This window comes from Branchiostoma floridae, chromosome 17 (assembly GCF_000003815.2).
Source record: "Branchiostoma floridae strain S238N-H82 chromosome 17, Bfl_VNyyK, whole genome shotgun sequence".
NCBI classification, from domain to species: domain Eukaryota; kingdom Metazoa; phylum Chordata; class Leptocardii; order Amphioxiformes; family Branchiostomatidae; genus Branchiostoma; species Branchiostoma floridae.
In genome coordinates, this window is record NC_049995.1 from 14956976 (window position 1) to 14982255 (window position 25280).

The 25280-nt window shown below is 40.4% G+C and overlaps 3 protein-coding genes across 9 annotated transcripts in view; 2 read left to right on the plus strand and 1 right to left on the minus strand.

The window, feature by feature from the left end:
- LOC118404056 (hydroxyacid-oxoacid transhydrogenase, mitochondrial-like) overlaps window positions 1-4477 on the plus strand; it is an 11500-nt gene extending 7023 nt beyond the window's left edge. Inside the window, 6 exon segments of the mRNA XM_035803011.1 lie at window positions 228-422; window positions 839-937; window positions 1385-1463; window positions 1818-1914; window positions 2715-2872; window positions 4269-4477. Of these exon segments, the coding sequence (XP_035658904.1) occupies window positions 228-422; window positions 839-937; window positions 1385-1463; window positions 1818-1914; window positions 2715-2872; window positions 4269-4352 (712 nt within the window). The 3' untranslated portion in view covers window positions 4353-4477.
- A 336-nt stretch (window positions 4478-4813) lies between these two features.
- LOC118404035 (dual specificity protein kinase CLK2-like) lies at window positions 4814-23118 on the minus strand. Of its 6 annotated transcripts, none has more exons than XM_035802968.1 (17): window positions 22973-23067; window positions 21885-21967; window positions 20998-21131; window positions 20258-20395; window positions 18306-18438; window positions 15478-15571; window positions 14458-14524; window positions 13507-13623; window positions 12926-12988; window positions 11354-11444; window positions 9554-9629; window positions 8958-9052; window positions 8363-8492; window positions 7892-7974; window positions 7464-7543; window positions 7098-7188; window positions 4814-6753 (listed from the first exon to the last, which is right to left on the minus strand). In XM_035802968.1, exons 3-17 carry the CDS (start codon window positions 21129-21131, stop codon window positions 6571-6573), a joined length of 1575 nt encoding a protein of 524 aa, XP_035658861.1. In that variant the 5' UTR covers window positions 21885-21967; window positions 22973-23067; the 3' UTR covers window positions 4814-6570. The 6 variants fall into 6 exon arrangements, with proteins under 6 accessions (XP_035658861.1, XP_035658862.1, XP_035658859.1 ...); XM_035802969.1 differs by having other exon boundaries at window positions 21900-21967; window positions 22973-23042; XM_035802966.1 differs by lacking the exon at window positions 21885-21967 and having other exon boundaries at window positions 22973-23118.
- A 209-nt stretch (window positions 23119-23327) lies between these two features.
- On the plus strand, window positions 23328-25220 carry LOC118404055. Of its 2 annotated transcripts, none has more exons than XM_035803010.1 (4): window positions 23328-23559; window positions 23989-24101; window positions 24551-24702; window positions 24991-25220. In XM_035803010.1, exons 1-3 carry the CDS (start codon window positions 23333-23335, stop codon window positions 24661-24663), a joined length of 453 nt encoding a protein of 150 aa, XP_035658903.1. In that variant the 5' UTR covers window positions 23328-23332; the 3' UTR covers window positions 24664-24702; window positions 24991-25220. The 2 variants fall into 2 exon arrangements, 1 of the variants encoding a protein (XP_035658903.1); XR_004829737.1 differs by having other exon boundaries at window positions 23329-23559; window positions 24551-24719; window positions 24768-25220.
- The last annotated feature ends 60 nt before the right edge of the window (window positions 25221-25280 follow it).

Consider the following 25280-nt stretch of genomic DNA (forward strand, 5'->3'; position numbering starts at 1 on the left):
GTTGGAATTTTTAAGGGACACAAAAGTTTTGGGAAATCTTATATTCTTCCATAAAGGGTCGCAAACCAGTACAAAATTCCTGGGTAAGGGGGTAAAGTCTGCCATCTCTGATCATCTGTTGTTTGCATTTCTGTGATTTCTAGAATACGTAACACAACATTACCATGCATTCTTAGCGCTGCTATTTTTGTCTGTGAGACTAGGGCCACAATGCAGCATGGTTAAAGGGGTGAAGTTTGCCATCTCTGATCGCCTTTTGTTGTTCCCAGCCATGCCCTGGAGTCCTACACTGCCATTCCGTACCAGGAGAGGAGGCCAAGGCCCCAGAACCCCATCCAGCGGCCTGCCTACCAAGGCAGTAACCCCATCAGCGATGTGTGGTCTCTACACGCTCTCAGGATCATCAACAAGTTCATGAAGAGGTGGGTATGGGGGCTTGCTTTGTTTTCTTTTCTTTACCTTCTATATATTTGCCAAGGCCCCCAAACCCCATTGGTGGCCTGCCTACCAAGGCAGTAACCCCATCAGCGATGTGTGGTCTCTACATGCACTCAGGATCATCAACAAGTTCATGAAGAGGTAGGTATGGGGGCTTGCTCCATTTTGTTTTTCTCATCACTCCTTTCATCTATCCTTCAGTCTTACTGTCTTACAATTATGGCATCACAAAAGATGTTTTCTTGTTTTTCTGTTTAGAATGTTTCACCTAGTATCATACTTGTCCATTCTCTAATATTATCCTCCCATCTTTTCCATTGTCTACCCCCTCTTTCTTCCTTCCTGGACAGTTTGAGTCCTGCATATGATTGTAAACATGCCACTTGCACTTGTTCTGCAGGGCAGTGAGGAATGCAGATGACACAGAGGCGAGGTCCAACATGCATCTGGCCAGTACCTTTGCTGGGATCGGGTTTGGGAATGCTGGGGTCCATCTGTGGTGAGTCTTACAGAAACTTACCTACCTACCTACTTAGTCCCTTGACCTCCAGGTTGTTGAGGGGACAAGGTTACAAAGCTATAAACTATTGGATTCCCTCACTAAAGACATTGACTAGCTATTTCTTTTGTCTTTTGGCAAACCGGCTGTTGGTAAAGCCATACAATTGTACATTTTCACCATTGCATGTACCAAGAAGCGCTAGATTAGATCATCAACACTTTATATTTTACATTTTTGCCCAACTGTACTTAGCTCAGTTGGCCAAAAATTGAACAATTCAGGTCTTCAATCTGTTTATAAAGCTTTGAATTTCAATATCATTCAAACTTTATCACAATTAAATGTTGTGGCTTTTAAGATTTGAAAGAAGTAAAAAAAGATTGTGCTTAAAATGGTACATTTTGTGACTTGTTGATAACCAGCTTTTTTTATCTTTCCCCACAGCCATGGAATGTCCTACCCCATCTCTGGACTGGTGAAGAAGTTCAAGTCCAAGGACTACTCAGATGACCATCCTCTCGTGGTATGTTGAAAGCATGGTTTCAAACTCTGGAAAAAGGAAGAATTGTGAATTGTCCACTGTCCTTGGTGCTGAATATAATACTTAGTAAATACACTGACATTGATACGCCAAATAGCAATTACTCAAGCAACTGGATCTGATTTTGAAAATGGCCAGACATTTCAGACAACATCCATTGTCTTTCATCACTGACACTGGAGAGATGTAAAACACTACTATAACTCTCCTTTTGGTTTTGAGTTCACCTTTTTTCAATTTTCTTTGAATCCATAAGAAACAAATATAATTCAAAGCGGGAGACAACCCTGGGTAAATGTACAATTTGATTTAACTTGTTCTATTTCTATTCCTCAGCCCCATGGCCTGTCTGTAGTGGTGTCTGCCCCAGCAGTGTTCCAGTTCACAGCACCCATGTGCCCTGAGAGGCATCTCGAGGCAGCAGAGATCCTAGGTAGTATTTGTTGGATAAGCTATTGTGTTGTCTGTGTGTGTGTATGTGTGTCTGTCTGTCTGTAGTTGTGTCTGCCCCAGCAGTGTTCCTGTTTACAGCACCCATGTGTCCTGAGAGGCATCTGGAGGCAGCAGAGATCCTAGGTATTCTGTGTGACTGTTTGTGTGTCTATGTGTGTGTGTATACATGTACGTGTGTAAGTGTGTGTATGTGTGTGTATGTGCGTTCGTGTGTGTGTGTGTGTGTGCATGTGTCTGTTGTGGTGTCTGCCCCAGCAGTGTTCCAGTTTACAGCACCCATGTGTCCTGAGAGGCATCTGGAGGCAGCAGAGATCTTAGGTTAGGAATTTCTTTAGGTAGACTATTATGCCTGTCTGTCTGTCTGTGTGTGTGTGTGTGTGTCAATCTGACTGGTATTCTCATGTTTTAAGAGGAAGGGCAAAGCTTGTAGAAAATATTTATAATTAGGATATATCATTGTTTATCTGTTGTTGTTAACTTTATATCAAACTTAATGCATTTAGCCCCATTGGGGCATGAACATGCAATAAACATCATTGTCATTGTCATTGTCATTGTCATTCTTTAGGTTGACCCATGTGTTTTGTAGACTATTGTGTTAGAAAATATGCAAAACTAGATTCATTTTGCCTCATCTGACCAGTCGAACTTACATTTGCAAGTTTTGCGATAAAAGTGAAAATTAGTGTTTCCTTTGCAGACAAGAAATAGTAAGTCTGGTTTGCATTTTGCATACCAAGTTGAAACACAGATTGATCTTTATTTTCTATTTACCATTAGGTCACGACATCAGGAATGCAAAGAGGGAGGACGCAGGGCCGATCCTGGCCGACGTCCTGCGCAAGTTTGTGAAGGATCTGGATGTGGACGATGGTTTGCAGGCACTTGGGTACAGCACAGAGGACATCCCTGCTCTGGTGAAGGGTACACTCCCCCAGGTCAGTACTGTACATAATAAACTCTAGTTCACCTTTATCCGTGGGGTAACCTATATCCGTTGTACAGCACAGAGGACGTCACTGCACTGGTGAAGGGAATTAACGCTCCCCCAGGTTAGTACTGTACATTCTTCTTAACCCTTGTCCTGCTAAGATCTGGACGTGGACGACGGTTTGCAGGCACTTGGGTACAGCACAGAGGACATCCCTGCTCTGGTGAAGGGTACACTCCCCCAGGTCAGTACATTACAGTCATCTTTAAGGTGGGGACACACCTGCGTATATATCTAAGTCCGTATCAGGCGTGCATGGAAGTACTGTAAATGCATCCAAGTTCGCGGGGATTTAATTTTGCGGTAGCGGGAAAATGGACTTTTCACGGTGGTTTTAATTTCGCGGTAGCACCATGCACTGTAGTCTTACTGTTATAGAAAAATGTTCGCGGTGGTTTTAAATTCGCGGTGAAGCGGCCGCCGCGAAAACCGCGAACATTAATCAACCGCGAACATTTCTGCATTTACAGTACTTGCCTTCACCAGGCTCCACAGGTCGTTGGAAAAATATTAGAAATTGGACAAACGTAAACAGGTAACATGCCATATGAGGTAACTGGGTCGCTAACCATACTTCTCGGGCAGCTAACCCATCTGGCATGTTATGTATTCTATATTTGTCCAATTTGTACGTACTATTTTACCCGCGACCCGTGGAGCCTGGTAGAGACTAAGAGCGTCATGCGCACCTCAAACGGACTTGAATATATACGCAGGTGTGACCCCACCTTAACATTGTATTGTGAGACTAGTTCACCTGTATCTGTGGGGTAACCTATATCCGTTGTGTTTAGAAGTCGGTGTGGATTGGTGTGGTAAGCTGGTGGCGTGTTAAGCTCTGAATCAAGAGGTCCGTCGTCTGATACCCACCATGCCCTGACGTTGTGCCCATGGGAAAGGCACTTTACACATGACAATAGTTAACCTTATGGTCGAGTGACAACCACCAAGCAATTCAAGTTATAATATAACTTTGCTTAGGTACAGGAAAATACTTAGGTTCATGATGTTATGTTTAGGTGCATGTGCTCAAGCCTACTTTACGTATTTGTTATACTGTGCTAAGTATGTTCCCTTTTTCTTTCGTTTTTGAGGCTATCAACTTCAATTTGCTGAAGACTTTTGTAGCCTATATAGGAAAGTCGTGTAAGTGCCTTTCCCAAGGGCACAAGATCAGTGACACGGCGGGGTTTGAACTCAGGACCTTGCCGATTGCGCCACGCGGTCCCAGAAATTCCCTTTCTGTTGTTTTATAGGACAAGTTGGTTAACAGTATCAGCTCTGAAGCATTGGAAAGAAACAGGCATTGGTTGAGGTCCATTTTGTGTTATTTTTCCTTGCAGCACCGTGTGACGAAGCTATCTCCCCGTCCTCAGACTGAGGAGGACTTGGCCGGTCTGTTCGAGGCATCGATGAAGATCTACTAGGCAAAGCAACACTACAGGACATCCTAGAGTTTCAAAAATGCTGCTTTGGAATACTCAGGCAACATTTTTCACTAATTACTACACAGTGACTTTGAATCTTTTTGTGATGCGTGTAATCGTTAAGCTTTTAAATTAATCTAGGTTTTCCAAGCTTGGTATCCAAACCTTTATAGCTGCTGATTCTTGAAACAAAGAGTCTCTGCAGTAAAAGTAGGTTTTGTACTAACCTTTATGAGCTTGTTTCCCAATAAAAACTTCTCAGCTACTGAAAAATTATGTCTAAGCCAGGTATAAAAAGGATTATTGCTTCAGAAATTTTTCTTGGTTCTAATTTTCATCCAAACTAATGTCTAATAACTTTTGGACAAAGATGCTTTTTTCGTTGAACCTGGTTGATGTTTAGAATATATCCTTGCGAGACAGGTCTACAGGACTACACAAAAAAGAAAGGAACAGCATGATTATACAAAACCATTAGGTGTATTGTGACATATGTTACCCATACAACAGGCTAATGAATACATTTGGAAGACATCCCTACAGTAATGTACGCTACAAACCTACCGACATGCTGGATACACTTTTGATGCTGTTCGTTTACATTTGCACAAACCCTTGGAACTGAGGTACAATGAAAAGCCTTTGATGTTCGTCATTAATAAATATCAACAGAAAATGAAGTACTAATCATTCTTACAAATACACGTTTGTCATTGAAGATTGTACATTAGTTCTAGGTATCTTTTGTACAATATTAAGTGATGAGCTAAGCAGCGATTATGAATGTTTAGCCATTGTGAAAATAAACTTACAAAGATGGCTAATAAATAATGAAGTACCCAGACAGCTCACTTGACGTTTATAATTACTGGCAGTTTGCTGGCATTCTTTCTAAAGATGAAATAGAAAAATTACCCATGTTTTAGACTTTTGCTAACCATAACCCTAAACTGTAGTAGAATTCATGACTTTTCCTCAACAACTGAACACCTGTAATACTTGTGCATTTGTGTACAATCTGTGTACAATAAGTACTAATGAATTAAAATGCTAAAAGAAACGAGTGGTTATGGAAGTGCTTCCAAAAGTTATTACTCTACAAAAAGTGATCCCTTCTAACACAATTGCACACACATCTGAAACGGTAACATTTGAATTCAGAATGCCAGTATCAAGGCACTATAAATAGTCTTTACATTTAGCGATGTTAAACTGACTTTATGAACGTATAATGTTCCCAACACGACGACACAGAAGTCAATAAATATACAAATGACTCTCGTCCAATTATGATAACTTCGGTAACAAGTAACACTCAGCGAAACAGTAAAATTTACAATTGTGTGGCTTTACATTTTCTTGCACGTCGTGTCCTGTAGAATTCTGTCGACTTATCTATGCTGCACCAGTGTGTTTCTCATCTACATTATTATCATTTTTCAGTATCTGCAAAACATAGCAATTATTGGTCTTTATTTACATCATTCATCCTTTAAACTAGCTACCTACTATTATATCTTAGGACGAGCAAATTCACACTCATGCACGTCAACATCACGTATACTCTGTGAAATGTCAACGATTGAGACAATAAGTACCGACATATACAAAACTGACATGAATATGAGCACAACAACTACCACAATGGTCCACTAACGTCCTTATATACTAACTAGCGGACACCAAAACGAACTCATCGTAAAAAAATTGACCTTTGTTCCCATGGCAGACTGTGACGGTTGTATCAAGGCCTAGAATTCGTCTGTCTGATGTCCACAATAGCAGATATGCATAAATCAACATGACTTCGAGATGTTTGTCATCATGCTTGGAAGGCTATGCTACAAGTTTGTTTTAGTCTTTCTGGAACATGTGATCGTAATATCATATCTTTTATCATGTTAGCATGCCAAATTGCAAGGTTTCTTCCTTCTGGAATCTCAAGAATATCCGCAAGTGGGCCTGGTTTTGATACATTATGCTTACACAGGTGACAAATAATGTGACAATCTATATATACTACCTACACGAGACTTCAGTTCACCTCTGACCGGCCTAGTGTGAACTATGACATTGAACTATGACCTTTGCCCTGAAAGTGAACTTTGACATTTGTTCTGACATTGAATTACGACCTTTGTCCCGACATTGAACTATGACCTTTGCTTACATTGAACTATGACCTTTGCCCTAACATTGAACTATGACCTTTGCCCTGTCATCTGCTGAGACTGTGCGAGTGTTCCCGTCTGCCGAGGCGCTGCTCGGGCGGAAGGAGGGCGAAGAAGGGGTGACTGAGGGCCTCGGATAGCGTGATGCGTTTGGAGGGGTCGTAGGTCAGCATCTGTGAGATGAGGTCGAAGAGTTCCTCGTGTTCCTTGTCGTTCACAAGCATGTAGCGCTGGAAGATAGAGAAAATCATACCATCAGTGCATGAGGAACAACTACATACATATACAGTGTTTTCAGAATGATATTTTCTCTGTGTAGGGGCGTCTTAGTGTCAGCCCTTTGTAATAGCTACGGCTTTAGTTAGGCGTCCTTGGCTGACTGTGAAGCCGAACAAACAAATGATGGAGGCATCAGCTTTGAGTCATGAGGAATCCTCCAACTGAAAATTTTTAATTCTAATACCCCTCAGAAACACTATTTACTGCAATTTGAGGGCCAAATTTAGTGGAGCAAAGACAACATTTTTTTTTCTTCAAAATTTGTTACAAAACAACAGATAAGTCCCAGACTTACCCGTAGAGGTTTGCAGTTTTCCCTCACATATCTTCCTGCCGAGCTGGACTCATCCCAGTCTAACCGGGACTTGTAGAAGTACTTCTGCTTCCTGCAACAACAGAGATATACATTGAAGAAAGGTCTCATCATGGGTAAGAAGTTTTGCACTTTTTTTTCACTCTCACACTGGCATTCAACATTATAGCAAACTGCAAACATAAGTGAGAAAGATTTGGAAAGGCTTCATTGAATGTAGAATGGGATATAAACAAGGACTAACTGTTGAGCTTACTACACACACAGGCACAAACAAAACATACACACAGACACACACCCTTGGTCTATTTAACCACTTTAATAGGGCATTTGGGTCTTCAAACCTACCTTGTCTTCTTGATTAGTTTGGAGGGCATTGGTCCCAGGATACGTTCCATCATAGCCAGGTGCTCTCTGTTGTCATGTGTCTGCAAGGAAGGGGGAAAAGAAAATGACACACTTGGCTGATAGAAACTTATCATGGACAAGGTAAGAAGAGATGACAGACTTTGCCACCATAGCCATACAGCTTCGTAATCCTTCCAACCCAATAAGTTTACATTGTACCGATATAAGTTTACATCAAGTATATGCTTATTTTGTGACTAAAGATGCATAAATCATATCAAAAGATTAAAATTAAGCACTGGAAAAGACGTACACTGCCACGCTGAAACAATAATGCAGTTACTGAAATGTACTGACAATGACCGAAACGTTAGATTCATGACATGTGCTTTTTAAACAACATGTGATATAGTGAAAGCTTATTTTACCTGGTACATGGTGAAGCCCAGGTACAGTTCAAAGATGATGGCACCGATGGACCAGACGTCACACGGCTGGGCCCAGCCCAACTCTGGAGGGAGGAAAACAAGAATTTTACAACGACATGCAATTACACAAAATATCTAATTAGTTCTTGTTTCTACCATCTTTGTTAATTACATACTCAACATGACAATCAAACATTGGTAGACTTTGCCCATTACACTAAAAAAACAGCAACAGTGAAGTGTGGCAATGCTACACTGTTTCTACTAGGTAATTGCATAAACACACAGGCGTGGTTAACGCACACACACACACACACACACGGGTATACACGTACACACACACGCACGCACGCAAACATGCACGCGCACATACACACACCGACAAACACAGACATGCCAATTGTGAACTATACTTTGTTACCTCTAAAAATAAGGTTAATATCTACGGATGGTAAATCTCCCAGTACTGACCCAGAATGACCTCTGGTGCTCTGTAGTGCCTGGTGGAGACGATGGTACTGTGGTGTTCCCAGTCAAACGTGGCAGAACCAAAATCAATCAGCCGGATGTCTGTATTCTTCACATATCTCTCATCTCTCTTCTACATGCAGACAGGGAACAAAAAGAAATTCCCGTTAATTTGTTTTATTGTATGTAGCATGTATGTACTGTTTTAACGTCTTAAAGTCAAGGAAGACTAGCTATTTACAAACTAATGTATGATGGATAATGGGCTAAATAAAGTATCCAAGTATCCTTTTAAGATTCAGAATTCGAATAGATCACAAAACAAAATGACATGGCTATCAACAATGGCGGTCAACACCCCCCGTGCGCCCTCTGGCAGAGCATACAAAAACTGCAGTTCAGAAACACAGACACTGAGCAATAGTCAATAATCTATAAAGAAAGTGAACAAAACGAAAGAGTATAGCATAGTAAGAAATATGAATTCTCTGATAGATTTTAGCCTTCTCCCATCTTCCTAACCCCTATGCTATAAAATGTTGGTTGCAAACAATTTCCTCAGCAAACAGAAGGTGAAAGAAGGGAAGAAAATACCCACCTTCTCTGTATTGTAGAACATGTCATATGAAGAGTCTACGAAGAGGACGTTCTCTGGCTTCAGGTCGGTGTGGGTTATCTTGTTGTCATGGAGAACTGTAAAAAAATAAACACAATTCAAACATATTAAAATTTTGTGCATATGACATATTCCTTCTTACTACAAGTATACACTGGTAAATGCAAAACACTACATATACATGTAGATGTTTAAATAACAACTGAGACATTATCAGAATGACGTAACAATACGTGAAAAGCTTTGGATATGTTGACAACCAGTGTGAAGTTGATACATATACAGCTGTAGCAATCCTTTCCTAAAACTGCCACTACTACCCGTGTTGCCAAGTTCTTACCAAGAAAACAATCTACAATCCCAGCAGAGAAAAATGACTCTTGGCAACTGTAAAACAGCTGTTAGCCAGCTGACAATGTCATAAGTTATACTGTTACTGATAACAAAAATGGCAACGAATGCTCTGGGCTTACATACGGAGACACCCTTGGCAACTATACAGCAGTAGTTAGCCAGCTGACAGTCATAAGTTATATTGTTATTGATAACAAAAGTGGCGAGTGATGTTGCAAACTTACATTTGACTGCGTAGCACATCTGATAGGCGATGTGTCGAACCTGATGTAGCGGGTAGGGCATGTAGCTGTTCTCTTTCTGCAACATAAGAAAAAAAGGAAATTGTTACAACATGCACCCAGATACATGATAAACAAGTTATCCTTTAGATTCAGCCCTTCAGCCCATGCTACTTTTGGTGTGTTAAGTATCCATGCTTTAAGCAAGATATGTGAATGATTCCAAAGGGACTTGAAATCTCTGGAAGTCCAAAGGAAAATGCTATAGCTAAGAAAAGAATAAAGTATCAGATTTTGGTGTGAAAATAATTAATTAATATATCATTACAAATGATAACTAAACATTCAATTCACTTAAAAGAACAGAAAAAGTAATCTCAGATTCAAATGGAGAGGATAAAATAGATTTTTGATGCATGAAAAATTCAATTATGCATCACATTCAAAGGAGGTTATATAGAACCTCTATATAAGTTAAGCTCCATAAATATTCCAAACGAACTACAAAACATGAATCAAAGCTCTCGCATTTGAGAAGCCAAGGAAAGGACAAAAGTAAAGCAGGTCACGGTATGTACAGACACATGTTGTCCGTTGAATAGGGGCAACAACTTGCGTCATGGTTTGACCCATGGTTTAGCTTTGTTTTTACAGATAGTTGGTGCGGATCATATGTGGCCCAAATGTGACAGAAAACAATGCTCTTCAAATAACTTAAAAGGATAAATAAAAAGGGCAAATCTACAGTATCTCAGCATAGTTAGGTCACAAAAATAACTTTACAGCGCTCGTTTTATCTTATCCAGAAAAATACAAAAGCTTATGCAGATATGGGGGGGAAAAGCGGAGTTCCAACAGCAAAATTTCAGGTTGCGCAGTGTGCTACCTGAGTTTCAAATTAAGTTGCACTAAGCCAAATCTGGTTGCGTAGTTTGCAAGTGGGTATTTGGAGCACTGCTTCTACGTGTGGTTTTGATACTGTGTTTAGACATTAAAGTGTGTTTAAAATGATACTGATAGTGATTGTTTTGTCTGTAACAGCAAATGGGTACCATATTAAGGATGACAAATGTTATGGCATAAAAATAGGCGGTGTATGTTACAAATCGTGCCAGACGATTTCCAACATGGAATGTGGACGGTGACCTTTGTGGCTAACATTACAGCCACATAAACTCTTCCATGGGTCATTTGAACCACTAAGTAGCCATTTCAAAGCAAACAATAAAAATTTTAACAACCCATGAACAATTAATTTTGGACTATTTGAAGATCGCGCATTAATGCTAGTATTGATTTCTTTGTATGTTTGGACAGAAGGTCTTTAAAACAAACGTTTCTTTCAATCCTTGTAATCAAGGAGTTAATGCTGAATGGTTATAGAATCAACTTCAAATACTTTTTGCCAATTGCATTAAGCCCCCCTTTGCCCAAAATGGCAAAAACTTACACGACATCCAGAAAACTCAGTGAAGACTGCCATTTCAGTGACACAGACATTTTTTTTTTCCCTTTATATACATGTTTAGTCTTTGCTGTGACCTGAAGTTTGCTCAGTTGGGCAAAAATGTATGTATAAGGGTCTTCACCAAAAAGCAGTTACAGGTTTTATATAAAATTGTCTCCAACAAGACTTCTCCAGTGTCAATGACGAAAGACAACAAATTGCTGTCTGAAATGTCTGACCGTTTCCAAAATCACATCCAGTTGCTTGAGTAACTGCTTTTTGGCATATCTTATTACCTGGATGTCTAACCTTCATCGACAAATATGGGTTTTCATTCACATTCAAAAATGACTTACCAGGAAGTCGAAGACACTTAGTCCCAGCATATCGAAGGAGATGCACATGTGTCCGTGGTAGTCAAACCAGTCCAGCATCTGCACACATAGGCTGGAAAAATAGCAGAGCGAGGTGGTTAGCACTAAAATGTTAAACTATTGCAAGCAATGCTGTGGTCACTTAAAATATGAGAAGACATCAAGAGATTCAAAAGCATGGTTTGAAATACTTCTTTTTAGTTTTCTGAAATACTGATTCATAATACAGAGTATAGACTCTTAAATTTCTTCTGACAATCAAAGATGAAGTAAGAGTCTCAAATGTTCCAAAACACTCTCTTAGACACAAGGGCAAAAAACGTGAAAACTTTATGAGCAATTTAGCCACCATATCCATACACAAAGTAAATTGCTTACTCTCAAACTTTCGACCAGTCCACTGCATCTTTTCAACTAGTCGAAAACTTGTTGGATAGCACTCAACTTTGCGTGTGGATATATTGTGTGCATTTCTTACAAAGTTGGTTACCGTCAAAGATGAACTTTCATCCAAACGAAGAATTTTTTAATCGGGATTCTCTCAAAAGGTGAAGGAATCTTGCTCAAAATTTAACTACAGATTTTCATCAGAGTCTTTCTAATTTTCAAGTGACTCACATCATGATTATACCACAAGTCACAACAACAACAGATACTACAACACAACATCACTCCTGTGTTGGTTTCAAGAACACAGCACAACTTGGGAAGCAGTGGACACAGGGGGACAAACGGACAGTTTTAGTTTGGATGAAGACAGATTTTCAACACTCCTAATATCTACCATTCAGGGATTCAAAACACACAAACAAAACATTCAGTCCAGCCAGGTATTTGACAGAAGAGATCAGTATTTTGTTAAGGACTGGTTGAAAAGAAAAAGCATTGCAATTTATTTTCTTGGTTCCTCAACATTTCATGTGTAAGTCTGCAAACAGAAACAGTCGATATGAAAGCAGACCGTGAGAGGAAAACTTGTACGGGGTTGGACAAGTGCACTAGCCCTATTGTCTCAGGCAAGTGAAAATGCTGATCGGGCAAGTGCATGTCCTACCCTACTTGCCTGATCGGGTAAGTTATATTTTTTCCATTGACGGCGTCGAGTGAGATTTTGATATACTTTTCACAGTCATGGCATGAAGCATTGGTCAACACAGATGGTCGATGGAAGTGAAAGAAACATGTCATTTAAATTTCGGGCCCGGCCAGTAAAAAGTTGGTTCCGGCAACTGAATTTTTAGAAAAATTGTCCAACCCTGCTTGTACCTGGCCACGTTAACTCGGAAACTGTTACAAGTATGGCATGTAACAAGGTACACACTTTTCCTTCAGACTGATTCAATAACGCTCTTTTAGTCAACTCGCATTATTTTTTAAATTTAACACCAACAACCAAGACAATAAATTGACGGACCCCGGATAAAAAAAAGAAAACATGGGATACAACACAGTTGATCAGCAAAGCAAAACAAATTTTCCCATGGTGTCCCTTTTGAGTAGGGTTATTGAGATAGAAGAAAAACAGGCTTGTGAGAGTGAGAGAGCTCTAGGCACCTGGATTCCCGAGAGGCATTGGCCATCATAGTGCTAAACCAGTCCCCCTGTTCACCAAAAGGGCTGGAGCGCCCACAAAGAACAAGGAAACAAAGTCATTGTGCCTCAAAATCTACTACATTGATAGCCATGTAACAGAGCTGTGTACTGGTACGATGATGGAAAAAAATGTTTTCAGTACAGGTCAAGAAAACTAGCTTGGTGTCCATCCAATAAGCTTATTCTCGGTTCCGAGTACACGTGTACAGGGACAGGAATTGTGGGTAATATGTCAAAGGTTAAAGCCCCTGAGACACAAACAAAACACCTCTGGACACTAGACAAGGCACTGAATGCAATTTGCACGCAACGGTTTCCCTTTTTCTGTGACCCAAAAAAAGTGTTATTCCTACAACTACAACTTTGACAAAAACGTAGTCACAAAACGTTACACCAACTTAAAGTGTAAGTTAATTACAGTACAACACAGGTAAGATTTTCACAGTACCGGTACACCGACCTATCACATGACAAACATCCATGCAAGCCAAAAAAATATGAAAAATCGTGTGTAGCAAGGGGAAAGACAGTTAAGTTCTTACAATTTGTTGCTGGGATCCTTGTCGGCCAGCTTCTCCAGCACGTTGATCTCAAGCTTCGCTGCTTCTCGGTACTTCTCGATGTTCTTGATTATCTTCAGCGCTATGCTTTTCCTCCCTCTGTAAAAAAAAAAGATAACAAAGTCTCATAAATTTAACTATTTATACAACAAGCCACAAAAAAAACTGTTCAAAGTAATGGTGACTTTGACTGTATTTCATTGCAATAAGCTTCAAGGTTCTAGACAGATATTCAACCTGTTAAAAAAATGCAAAATCTTGTGTCAGCTTATACTTCTTATGGATTGTCCTTTTTTTCAGTACTGCAATACAGCCAAACCTGCACAAGTGACCAACTATACATGTAAAGACTACTAGTACTTGGCCAATGTGACCACATTTTTGTGGTCCCTTAGCTTAGATAATCTTTCCCATTGGCACAAGCATTAAAATCCTGTCTACAGTGACCACCTGTCCACATAGACCTAATTTGTTCAATCCCTGAGTGGATTTCTTGGGCAGTTTTTACTGTACTTTTATTTCTGATATAATGCCAGAACATTTCTCAATATGCAGCAGTGACTAGTTCATTGACTACTGTGACTCAAATATGAGAGTGTTCCGAAATATGCCCAGTGTATTTCCACTTGCGTCATAACAGAAATTTGATCTATGGCTGATATAGAGGCAGACTGACCTGAATGTAACTTGTTATGTGCAACTTACATCACAAAGAATTTCTTGCCTTGTGCAATTACTCAACATCATCTGCTTTAACTACAAATATAGCAAATTCACTTGAAAGTTCATCTGTGTTAGTAATGGTCATTCTTGATCAAAATCTGGACATACATTCTTGTGTTGGAAATATACACTCCACTTTGATCCAGGACATAGCTAAGTTCTTACCCTGGAGACAACTTTGTTAAACTATAACTTAGGAAATGGACTCACCTTTGGTGGTCGACACATTCCACGACTTTGCCGAAGGTACCTTCACCTAAAGTACTAACAATCTCATCTATAAAAGAGGGGAAAGCTCGCATTAGACAAGTGTCACAAACTCGGGTGTCTGTTGTAGAGTCTATGCCACAAAGGTGTTCACATGGGTAGCGTACCGGTAGAGCATCTACACAAGATACAAAACCGGCATACAATTCTTGTGGAATAGCATTTGAGTGCTTGCGTAAGTGTGTGTATGTGCGTGTGTGTGCCTGTGTGTGAAAATTCCATTGTAATCACATAATACTTAACATAATTTTCATTCTAGCATGACTTTGAACTGTGGTATTTTTGTGTGAGCACAGATTATTTTTTTAAAAAACAACACAAAATTCACAATGATCTTTAGCACCTTCTGGAAAATACCTAAAGCAAGGGAGAGAAAATTTATGTGCACATCTTTGTGGCATACAGTGACACCCATGGTTTCAATACCTAACTGTTATTATTTCAAAACCACTTACTTTTAAGGCTAGTACATATGAAATATCGTAAAGAAACATATGTACCACACAGATTGCAAAATATTGGATTTTCTAACGTAAGGAGTTAAAATTGCAATCCATATTATAGAAACCTAGTTATTGTTACTATTATTACTGCAGCCAGGCTGGAATAAAGGGGAGAAAGTTAACATTGCCAATGGCATGTGGAAGTCTTTTCAGCAGGACATAGTAGAAAAACTAAAATCATGCCCCGAAACCCAACGTGTGAAAAACATACGCCCCATTTCAAGAGACAGGTCACTACATATGTACAACTTAATTAAAAAAAGTAAAAAAGCTGAGAGAGCACTCAAAAAATAATACGTGTCTGACAGGGTCCCTAGCTTTTCGAAACTGCCGTCTTTTTTTAGGGCAGTGAATCGTCCATGTTGTAAAAAAAGGTCCATTTTTTTGGTGTGTTTTTTCTTTTTCTTTTGGTCACATGATGTAATGTATGTAGATGACTAAGTTACGGAAAGTTGAGTACATCTCGCTTGCAGCCAGTCTCCATGGTGATATATCAAATGACCCTCCTCGTCGTCTTGAACGCTCTTTCCTCTCTTCCTCTCATGACGATCCCGCTGTTACCACGCCAACCAATCGCCATGGAAACACACCACCGCACCACAGCGCGAACACAGGAATTTTTCAGGAGGACAGGAGGAGGTTGGTTGTCGTGTTGTTGTTGTTGTTGTGACGGGGCATTGCATTCGGCGGTTCAGGATCGAGACAGCGCCGTGAGTTCGCAATCCCAGCAAATATGGGGGCACATAAAGATAACGACACGTATATGCAAGGGACATGTCAAGATTGATTGCAATCACTTCAGAGCTCTAGCGGATAAAAAAACTTTTCTAGCACGTAGTAGTAGACCAATCACGCACACCTGCCGACACCAAATTCTAACTAATCTCGACCAACGGGAGAACGGCAAGGAACGACGTTTTAAAAAAAAACGTGGCGCCCCGAGCCGGTTTAAAGAGTTGTCGGTATTAGTTAGAGTCAGGCAGGCAGAGAAGCAGCTATTGTGGCGAACCTACACTTGCCCCAGACACACTTGGACCTTCTTGCACAGACAACGCAGAAGCGATCATGCATCGTTTCTGTAGCGGCTAGCTCTACTGTGTACCTGTGGCCAACAGAAGCATTTTACTCACAGGTACATCACAACACTACCAGAACAAAAAAACAAAAAATGCTGCTGCTATAGCAAAAGCAACAAAGCGATAAAGAATCTACAAATTTGAAATTACAAAAGCAGGATGAGATTCAAGATGGTTTACTCACACAAGTCTTACATAGAAACTCCTTTAGCTTTAGCTTCAGCTGTTGCCGTTTCTTTTGCATGTATGATTTCAAGCGGCGAACGCTCAACACCCGCATTTGTTGGCCTTTCACCCCCTACTAAATGACCCGTCCAAAATGTTTCTCCCGTCCGTAGTCCGACCAACCCTCCCCGTTACTGCTTCTCTGCGTGTGCTGAGATGGGAGGGAGTTATGCACGGAATGGCCGGCACCTCTCTTGTGACGGCACTTCTAATATTAGCTATGCCCACATTTAGACATTCTTCGGCCGTGCCAGGTCAGTTTGCTGTTTGTTGCCGAGAACAAATAATGCAAACTCTTTGTAGTAGGAGCAAATACGCCCTTCAAGAGGGCGAGGATTAAAATCTGAACAATTTTGACATCTTTAGTCGAAAACAATTAGCAAGAGTGTAAGAGACTAGCATGAATTTATGAGTCAACTGAAAATATATTTCATGCAAGTCACATGGGGAATTAGGGTGACGCAATCAACATTTGATTCCGTCCCAGTCACAAGTTATTTTGGCTTTCACCCAGGAAAAGGCAAGCTTGTACATTAAAAATCGAAATTAAGTCCTAAAATACAGTATGTTTGGTGGCAGATTTTGGGCATGAAGGCCAAGAAAGCGTGAAGTTTGAATCTGGTTTGGCATTTTGTTACACTGTTGACCAAACAAGCTGACAAACAACAAATTGACCTGGATGGACCTTTTGAATGGACGTAGACTAAACTTGAAGAGACACTCAGAGAAAAGATGTAGATTTTAGAGAACCATCTGCCTAAAATGTGCATTTTGAAGGTCAAAAAAGTAAGAAAAGGGGAAGATGAGAATTTGATTGGAATATTGAAAAATGGTATATTGCATTTGTCTGAAAATATTGTAAAAACATCAAACAGGTTTTAAAAATAACTGCATTTCTATAATGGGAAAAGTTAGTAAGAAAGCATCAATTGAATTCCTAATTTTCTTCTTGAACCTTAAAGTTTCCTTCCTTTTTCATGTGAATGGCCTGGCTAGTTTTAGAGTATGTTTTTGTTTTCCTTGTTTCATACACATCCAAAGGCAGTGGTGTTGTTAAATATGGCAAAAAGGACCAAGTTTGGAAAAGATCACAACTTATAAATGGAAAACCGAAAACATTGAAGATGCAGAATCAAAGAATATACAGGAATTTGTTGGGGAATGTCCATGTAACTTTATGATTCAAACACCAACATCTTCAGTCTTGGTTTTCCATCAATTGTTGCAGAATGCACAAAACCAGTGAGAACCGTTGATTTCTACTACAATTAAATTCTCAACTCATTTTTTCAGACAGCATTGCCTTCTGTACAAAAATACATGTACAAAATTGTTTGTCAAAAAGCTATGAAAAGAAGGCCTCTTATTTGTGCATTCAACAAACACAAACATCTATATATATAACTCCACAACATAATTTCCACACAACATGTTTGAGAGAGGGGCCAAAACACAACACTGGGTTGTACGCTAAGAAATCTTTTTCGGAAACTCAGAACCTTTTCTACTGAGTTTGTAGAATGTCAGTTAGTCATGTGGAAATTACAGAGGCAATAGTCATGGTGTAAACGATACAGTATTGTAGCGACAAAAGGAAACTCTTTTACCTCCAACTTTCCAACAAACCCAGATGAAAAGGCCAACAAATACTTGCTGAGATCCATACAAACGAAATAAGTACATATCGGCTTTTCTTTCTATAACATAGTGCCACTTCTGACCGTTACTAGACTACATGTTTGCAAAACGTACTCAGCATTTTAAAACATAGCCTGACGATAACTTTCTTTGTTTTCTTAAAGTTGCCTGTCGTATGTCTGTGCGTGGAAGGACCCTTGGTGTCTGGGACAACAATGGGATGTCACAATCATACTAAACCACGTATCCTAACCCCACAATATACTTACTGTTTTCTGGAACAATGAGGGCCCCTTCCCCCTAAAAAGGGGGAAAGGGGTGTCTGTAGAAGGAGAGAAGGGACACTCACCGAGTCGGAGTGGGATTGTGACCTGCTGTGGTGATGGCGCTTTCTTCGCTTGCGGTGTCTTCGGTGGCTGTGGTGGCTGGAGTGGTGACCAGTGCTGCTGTGGCGGTAGTAGCTGTCATCCTTGTACCTGGAACTAAAACACATCAAAATACTGTAAACGCCATAAGTTTGTGGTGTATAATAGTAGTATCCAGTATTTGTTGGAGTGGCGACCAGTGCTGCTGTGTCAGTAGTAGCTGTCATTCTTGTACCCGGAACTAAAACAATTCAAAATAATGTACATGTCATAAGTTTGTGGTGATTTTACACCAAAAACCAATTACTCCAAAGATACACCAAAAAGCAATTACTCAAGCAACTGGATATGATTTTCGAATCGTCTGACCATTTCCAAAATCATAGTTGCTTATTACCTGGATGTCTAACCTTCATTGTGGTATAGTGATGATTTCATTTTCAATATCCAAACTGACAAGCTTGTAATACATTTGCTTTCATTATAGGGCATGGACCAAAGAAAGGGGTGGCTGAGTACATTTCTTCTAGTTCTAGTTCTAGTTCGTAATCCGCAAACCTCCCATAGGAGTATCACGCGGATGGGGGAGGCGCAGCGGCTGGACTACGTACATGTATGCGATGACAGCAGCCTGTTCTTGAAAGTGTCCAGTGAGGGGCTTTCGACGATGTGGGCGGAGAGGTTGTTCCATTCAGGAATTGTCCTGGCGTAGTAGGTATACTTTGCTGTATCACAACTGCATCGTAGGGTTCGGTATTTGTGAGAGTGGTTGGCTCTGGTGCTCATGTGTGCTGGGATGAGGCGAGTAGGCGGGATGGCCACAAGGCTGTTGGTAATCTTGTACATCATTACAAGACGTGCGACCTGACGTCGCGACTGGAGTGACGGCCATTTCAGGTCCTGTAGGAGGGCAGTAACACTGACATCAGACCTGCGGTGGTTACTCGTCACGAACCGTGCCGCTCTTCTGTTGACCATTTCAAGTGCGTCGATGTCCTTTCTCAGGTAAGGATCCCAGACGACTGCCCCATACTCGACGGTGGAGCGGACTAGGCTGAAGTATGCAGTCTCGCGGACTTGTCGAGGACAGTAGCGGAGATTTCGACTGAGAAAGTGAAGTGTATGGTTGGCCCGTTTCACTGTTGTGTTGACATGAGATGACCATTTCAGGTCATTACTGAAAGTGACACCGAGATACTTGGCTTTCTCTGTCTGTTGGAGTAACTCGCCACACATCTCATACATCCAAGTGAGAGGGTTCTTGTTACGCGTGATGGACATCGTGTTACACTTCTTAGGGTTGAATTTCATGCCCCAAGTAGTTGCCCAATCCTGTAATGCGATGAGATCTCTCTGCAGGATTACTTGGTCTTCCTGCCCGTGGATCTCTCGATACACAAGACAGTCGTCGGCAAAGAGCCTAGCAGTAGTTCCAGGTGTCAGGCAAGATGGTAAGTCATTTATGAATACCAGGAACAAAATCGGACCGAGGACCGTGCCTTGAGGAACTCCAGAGAGAACACGCGTTGACGGGGAACACTCGCCATCTGCTACCACCCACATGGATCTGTCCTGGAGGAAAGAGCTGATCCATCGCAGGATGGGACCCTTAATGCCGTAGTGAGCGAGTTTACTGAGGAGCCTCTCGTGCGGTACCGTGTCGAAAGCACGACTAAAATCCAAGATACCCTTTGATGCAACTGATATGCCAAGATGGTATGTTCATGCTGCAGTAATTCCTATAACTGCTAGATGGTGTACTTGACAAGCCTAATGGCAAAAAGCCATGCTACGCATATCATAAAGTGACAAGTAAGTGCTCAAAACTATATTGGTACATGTATCATATTTAGAAACCTAGCAACACATTTTCTTTCAGAACTACCTATTCAATCCTAGAGCTAGACTAAAGCTAAGAATCCCTTAGTCTACTCACTTCTCTTCGAAGGAATCAAAGTTGGAATATCTGCTGTTGTCACAGAAGTATTCTGTCCTGTTCTCATACTGTGAGCCTGCTTGATAGAAGTCTCTCTCCGGTGCCCACCTATCTCTGCCTTTGGAATGGTACACTGGGCTGTGGACAAAGAAGAAAATACATTTATTTACAAGGCTATTGGCAGGAATGTCAAGACCTGGGCTGTCTCTACTCTAGCTTAATTTTTTTCCGTCCCACTTTGGGAGCCCATTTTGTTGATTTTCTGGTTAAATATGTCATTTTACGCCTATGAAAGTATATTCTCAACAGCTTCATGTCATTTTTGGGGACAGGTGGGGTAATGTTATTTTCCGGTCCAACAAGCAAATTTCCGTCCCAGGACGAAAGGACGGGTCCTGGAGACAGCCCCGATCAGGACAAAACATTTTTTTTCAAAATCTAGCAAAACAAGTAGCTAGTCTGGTGAAAAAATCTCTGTACTTAACAGAGACAGCAAACTTCATTACTAGTTATTTGAGCCAACCAAAGCGATTCTTTTCCTCACATACATTTAGCTCAGCGTCCTTATGTCTTGTCTTTTACTTCTCTATTCATTTGAAAATCATCCTTGCAAATCACGTCTGCCAACGATGTTAGGACAAAAAAAGTTGACAAGCTTACCTCTTTACACATGACATCTGACAACTTTCATGCAATTCAAGTCTGCCAAGATAAAGGATATAAAAAGTTCACAAACATACCTTCTGGAATGACGTCGTGAGTAGAAATTATCGTAGTATTCCCTGCTTGGCGGTGTCGAGGACTCGCGTCTTCGTTTTCGCCGGGTGTAGCCGGGCGAACTTCGGGAACGATGGCGCCGGTATGAGCGCGGCATCTGGAATGGCAGACAGCAAAATATGTCAACAATTTAACATTCTTAGCTGAATCTGAATTCACAGAACAGCAATCAGGGTTGGACAAGTCCACTAGCCCTATTGTCCCGGGCAAGTGGAAGTGCTGTTCGGGCAAGTGCATGACCTACACCGCTTGCCCGATCGGGCAAGTTAGATTTTTCCATTGATTGAGTGCAATTTTGATAAATTTTACCGTCAAGCAATGGTCAACAGAGAATTCCATTGCTGGAAGTGAAAATGAATAAACTTGTATTAGTTGTAACAGTGACATTTGAATTTTGGGCAAGTGAAAAATTTGTTTGGGCAAGTGAATTTTTTATGTGCTTGCCCGATAGGACAAGTGAATTTTTGAAAACTTGTCCAACCCTGGCAATGGCACCAATCACCTGCTTACAGTAATCTCCAAGCAGAGCTTACGATGACAAAAGATCTTACTTTAAGCAACATGCAACTACATACAAATCTATCTAGCGAGAGTGACTGTATTGTACTATTTGTAAGAAGTTCCACTACAATAGCACTGAGAACAAACAACACAACATTTTCAATGACTCAATTCTAGGTTCATGGTGTCTGTAAGTGGCAGTGACGCATTTCTAGTGTGTAAGCTTAGATTTTCAAAAAGATTGGAGTAACTCCTCTTGTCTTGCCCCCAGGACATGTAGTCTGTAACGGATTTGCATCACTTTAGTGAGCATCACTGACTGAGAGTCCTCTAAAAGTTGTGTGCTAACCTTGTGTTGTCTGACCTGTCCTATCTCTCCTGTCTCTTCCTCAACAATTGTCTGATCTCTCTCCGCTGTAACTGTGCATCTTTCTAGTAGACGATCAACATTGTACAAATCTTACATCTGGCTTGCTAAAGTTGTGCTAATGTCATCTGTGTCTTGTTACATGTTGCCGATGACTTCAAACCAAAATCTGGTGACCCAACTTTCCGATACAATTTCGCAATCATGTGACACATTTTGTGCATTTTAGATCCCGAGATCTACTAGTGTATATTGGGTAATCTATCTTCTGTTGTAACCTCTACGCAAATCAGTGTGACCTACAAAAACGATGACACATTGATCGATACAAATGTAGATTTGACAACGAAGAAGAGCATAAATATTGTATTATCTTTCACCACGGACAGTAAATCTATAGAAGTTCTGTCAGATAATTTTGCTAAGCCCTTTTCTACCTGTTTTCAATTGGTCATTACATAAACCTTGTTATGTAACTTGTGAGCAGATATGCAAAGGATTTCTTCACACTTTGCAATTTTACGTGCCAAGTTGTTCATCAAAGATTCAAATAAAACAGAAAAATGTTGTGATAATTATTTGAACCAGTACACACACTATTTCAGACTCCTTTTTCTTACCTAGATATAAGTTATTTTGTCTCAAGTTCCGCTCACGAAAAATGTGTGATGCAAGAAATTTTTTACAAAATTTTACAACACTGAAACACTCATCTAAATCAGAAATGTTTGCCCAAATTTTGGCCGCAAAACGGACTCAAAATGCATTATGTAAATCATAACTGTAACATAACTCCGCTCCTATATAAAGTGACGGAAATTGTGCAATAAAACCACCATAAATCATCATAAAATTCCATTCCCTCCATGCCAAATTTCTCTTCTTTCAAACAAACAACGGCACTATACGCGCGCGCGCCATCTTGAATCAGACGATAGCTACCCACCCCGTCGCCCCAAAACCCAGGATTCGACTTCCCTATCCAACGGAACCCCACAAAAATTACACCAAACTATCTTCGATATCTTCTCTAACTTTCTGTGGAAGAAAATTTGGTTTAAGACGCCTACCGTCTTGGCTAAGACGCCCGACACGGTGTCCCACAAGAAATCCGTGGCTGCAACGCTCCGAGGGCCCTTCATTCTACGTGACGTCATTAGTGAAATTACGCGTTTTTGATTGGGCGGTGGAAGTCAGCTGATCTTGCGGTGATTCATACTCTCGCGGGATTTTATGAGATTGTACGTGGGTTTGGGGGAAAAATGCATTTTCATAGCAGCAGAACTAAAAAAAAATATTCTTCCACTTTTATCATCACAATTAGCTTGAATTGAGAATATTGTACATAAAGCCTTCAATAAAAATAAATTTTGAATTTTAAGAATGATAAATGAGCTTTATATTGGCAACTTATGGTCAAACTACAACTAATGTTTGTTCGCATTTGGGAAGGAAGTAAGAGAAACATGGCGACCTCCACGGAAAGATTTGCCCGAATCGTGTACAAAAACTGGCCCACTAATGTTTTTAACCCGCTCACCAGGGTTATAAACAAGCGCATGTGGAGATGGACAAGTGGCGTGACCTTGAAACCAACTGCCAAGATTCTAGTCGAGTTTGACCCCTGGTTAGGTCCGGAGAAAACCATCTCCTGTCGGTGAGTGGGGAGGGGGGTTTTCAAATTTGGAAGGTGGAAAATCGAACTAACGAAGTTGGAAAATCATATTATTTATTTTTCATTATGCCAACTAAAGTTTGTCATGTTTTGGACTTGGTAAATTTTGATACAGCCTCTTGAAAAAAAGGAATGCATATACCCTTTCGTCTTTTATTGAATTCTTACAAAAGATTTGATAAAACTGCTGTGAAATCACTAACTTTGCAAAATTACAAATATTTCTCTAAAATTTGCGCTGCATTAACATAAGATTAATGACATTCTTTCAAAAAGTTCAAATATTAGTGAATTAGCATTGTGATCTCCTTGTTACTATCATAAAGTTTCATAGATGTTTATATTGTAGATGTTTTTATTCACAAAATATTAATTGTTGTTTTCTCAATGTATCTTTTTTTTTTCATTCAGAAACACTCTCAGAATGTTCGCCAACCAGAAAGCGAGGAAGACCAACCCAAAGTGTGAAATCACAACAAAGATCAAGAACGACAGATCCGAACCAATCATCAACATAGAATACAGTAAGTAGCTGCCATATTTTCACAATTCTGTACATTTTTTTTATCATCCTATTTTGTTGCATGTACGACCAGTGACCCTGCTCTTGTACTTGTACTAGGCTGTAGTAGTGAGGGTTAGTTACTCACCTGACAAGCACGCTACTGGAAAGGGTCACAGTTCTTAGGAGGGGGCGTTAAGCAGTGTTCCATTGTTCATTGTGCTTGTTGAAAAGAACTAAGGGAATTCCCCTGGTAAAATGAACCTGTAATTGAAAATACTGCACACATCCTCTGTTTTTCTTTCTTTTTCTGGTTTCAAATTACTCTCACAGCCACCCTTTGAACACTGCTTGAAGCTGCTGTACTTTCCTTCATTGCCCTTCAGTTTTATTGTTGTATTCTTATTGTTGAAAACCTTTTGATACCACAATATGTCAGCAAACTGATAAAGATGTTGTTCTTTTTTTCAGCGGATGGAGAAAGACTGATCTTCAAGTCGGCACATCTGCATGAACTGGAAATCATGGAGAGGTACATGAAGAAATGTGCTGAGAAGGACCCAGAAATCAAGCTACCCTTGTGAAATATCCACTGAAGGACAGTTAAAAAGCATCCACAAGACATTCTCCTATGCAGAGACATCCAACGGTGCCAGCAAACCACCTCTTGTCTGTACTCTGCTATCTCAACCGTCACCATCAGTTCCTGACCGCCTTGCTTATTAATATTAATGCGCTTTCCCTTATATATACGAGATCCCTTTTGAAAACTGAAAGGCCTATACTCTGATTGACTGACAACTGGTTTGTGGCGACGTCCACAGGAACTGATGGTTGAGATAGCAGAGTACAGACAAGAGGCGGTTTGCTGGTGCCTTTGGATGTCTCTGCGTAGGAGAATGCCACAAGACAATAAAGCTCTGAATTTATCAGGAATACAGTTTGATGGTGTAATTGGCCAAAAGTGTATTTAAAAATGCATTTTTGGAGGACCCAGAAATCAAACTACCCAAGTGAAGCATCAACTACAAATGATTAAAAAACAAAGAATGTTTGAATGATAGTGGATTTGTTTTGGAAAACACATTTGACCCTTCGACCTAGGAAAATGCCCAATAAAGCTACTCAATTGAAGCATCAATGAAGCATTCAATTAATCAAGAATACTGATAAAGTTTGATGGTGTAACTAGCTGAAAGTG

Coding starts and splice junctions, on each gene's coding strand:
- LOC118404035 (XM_035802966.1), bottom strand. CDS start 23,059: ATGACGTCACGTAGAATGAAGGGCCCTCGGAGCGTTGCAGCCACGGAT. Junction 18,439..20,257: donor TTTGATTCCTTCGAAGAGAA/GTGAGTAGACTA, acceptor GATGTGTTTTAG/TTCCAGGTACAAGGATGACA. Junction 9,630..11,353: donor TAAGTGTCTTCGACTTCCTG/GTAAGTCATTTT, acceptor CTTATGTTGCAG/AAAGAGAACAGCTACATGCC.
- LOC118404055 (XM_035803010.1), top strand. CDS start 23,333: ATGTTTGTTCGCATTTGGGAAGGAAGTAAGAGAAACATGGCGACCTCC. Junction 23,560..23,988: donor GAGAAAACCATCTCCTGTCG/GTGAGTGGGGAG, acceptor TTTTTCATTCAG/AAACACTCTCAGAATGTTCG. Junction 24,102..24,550: donor AATCATCAACATAGAATACA/GTAAGTAGCTGC, acceptor TCTTTTTTTCAG/CGGATGGAGAAAGACTGATC.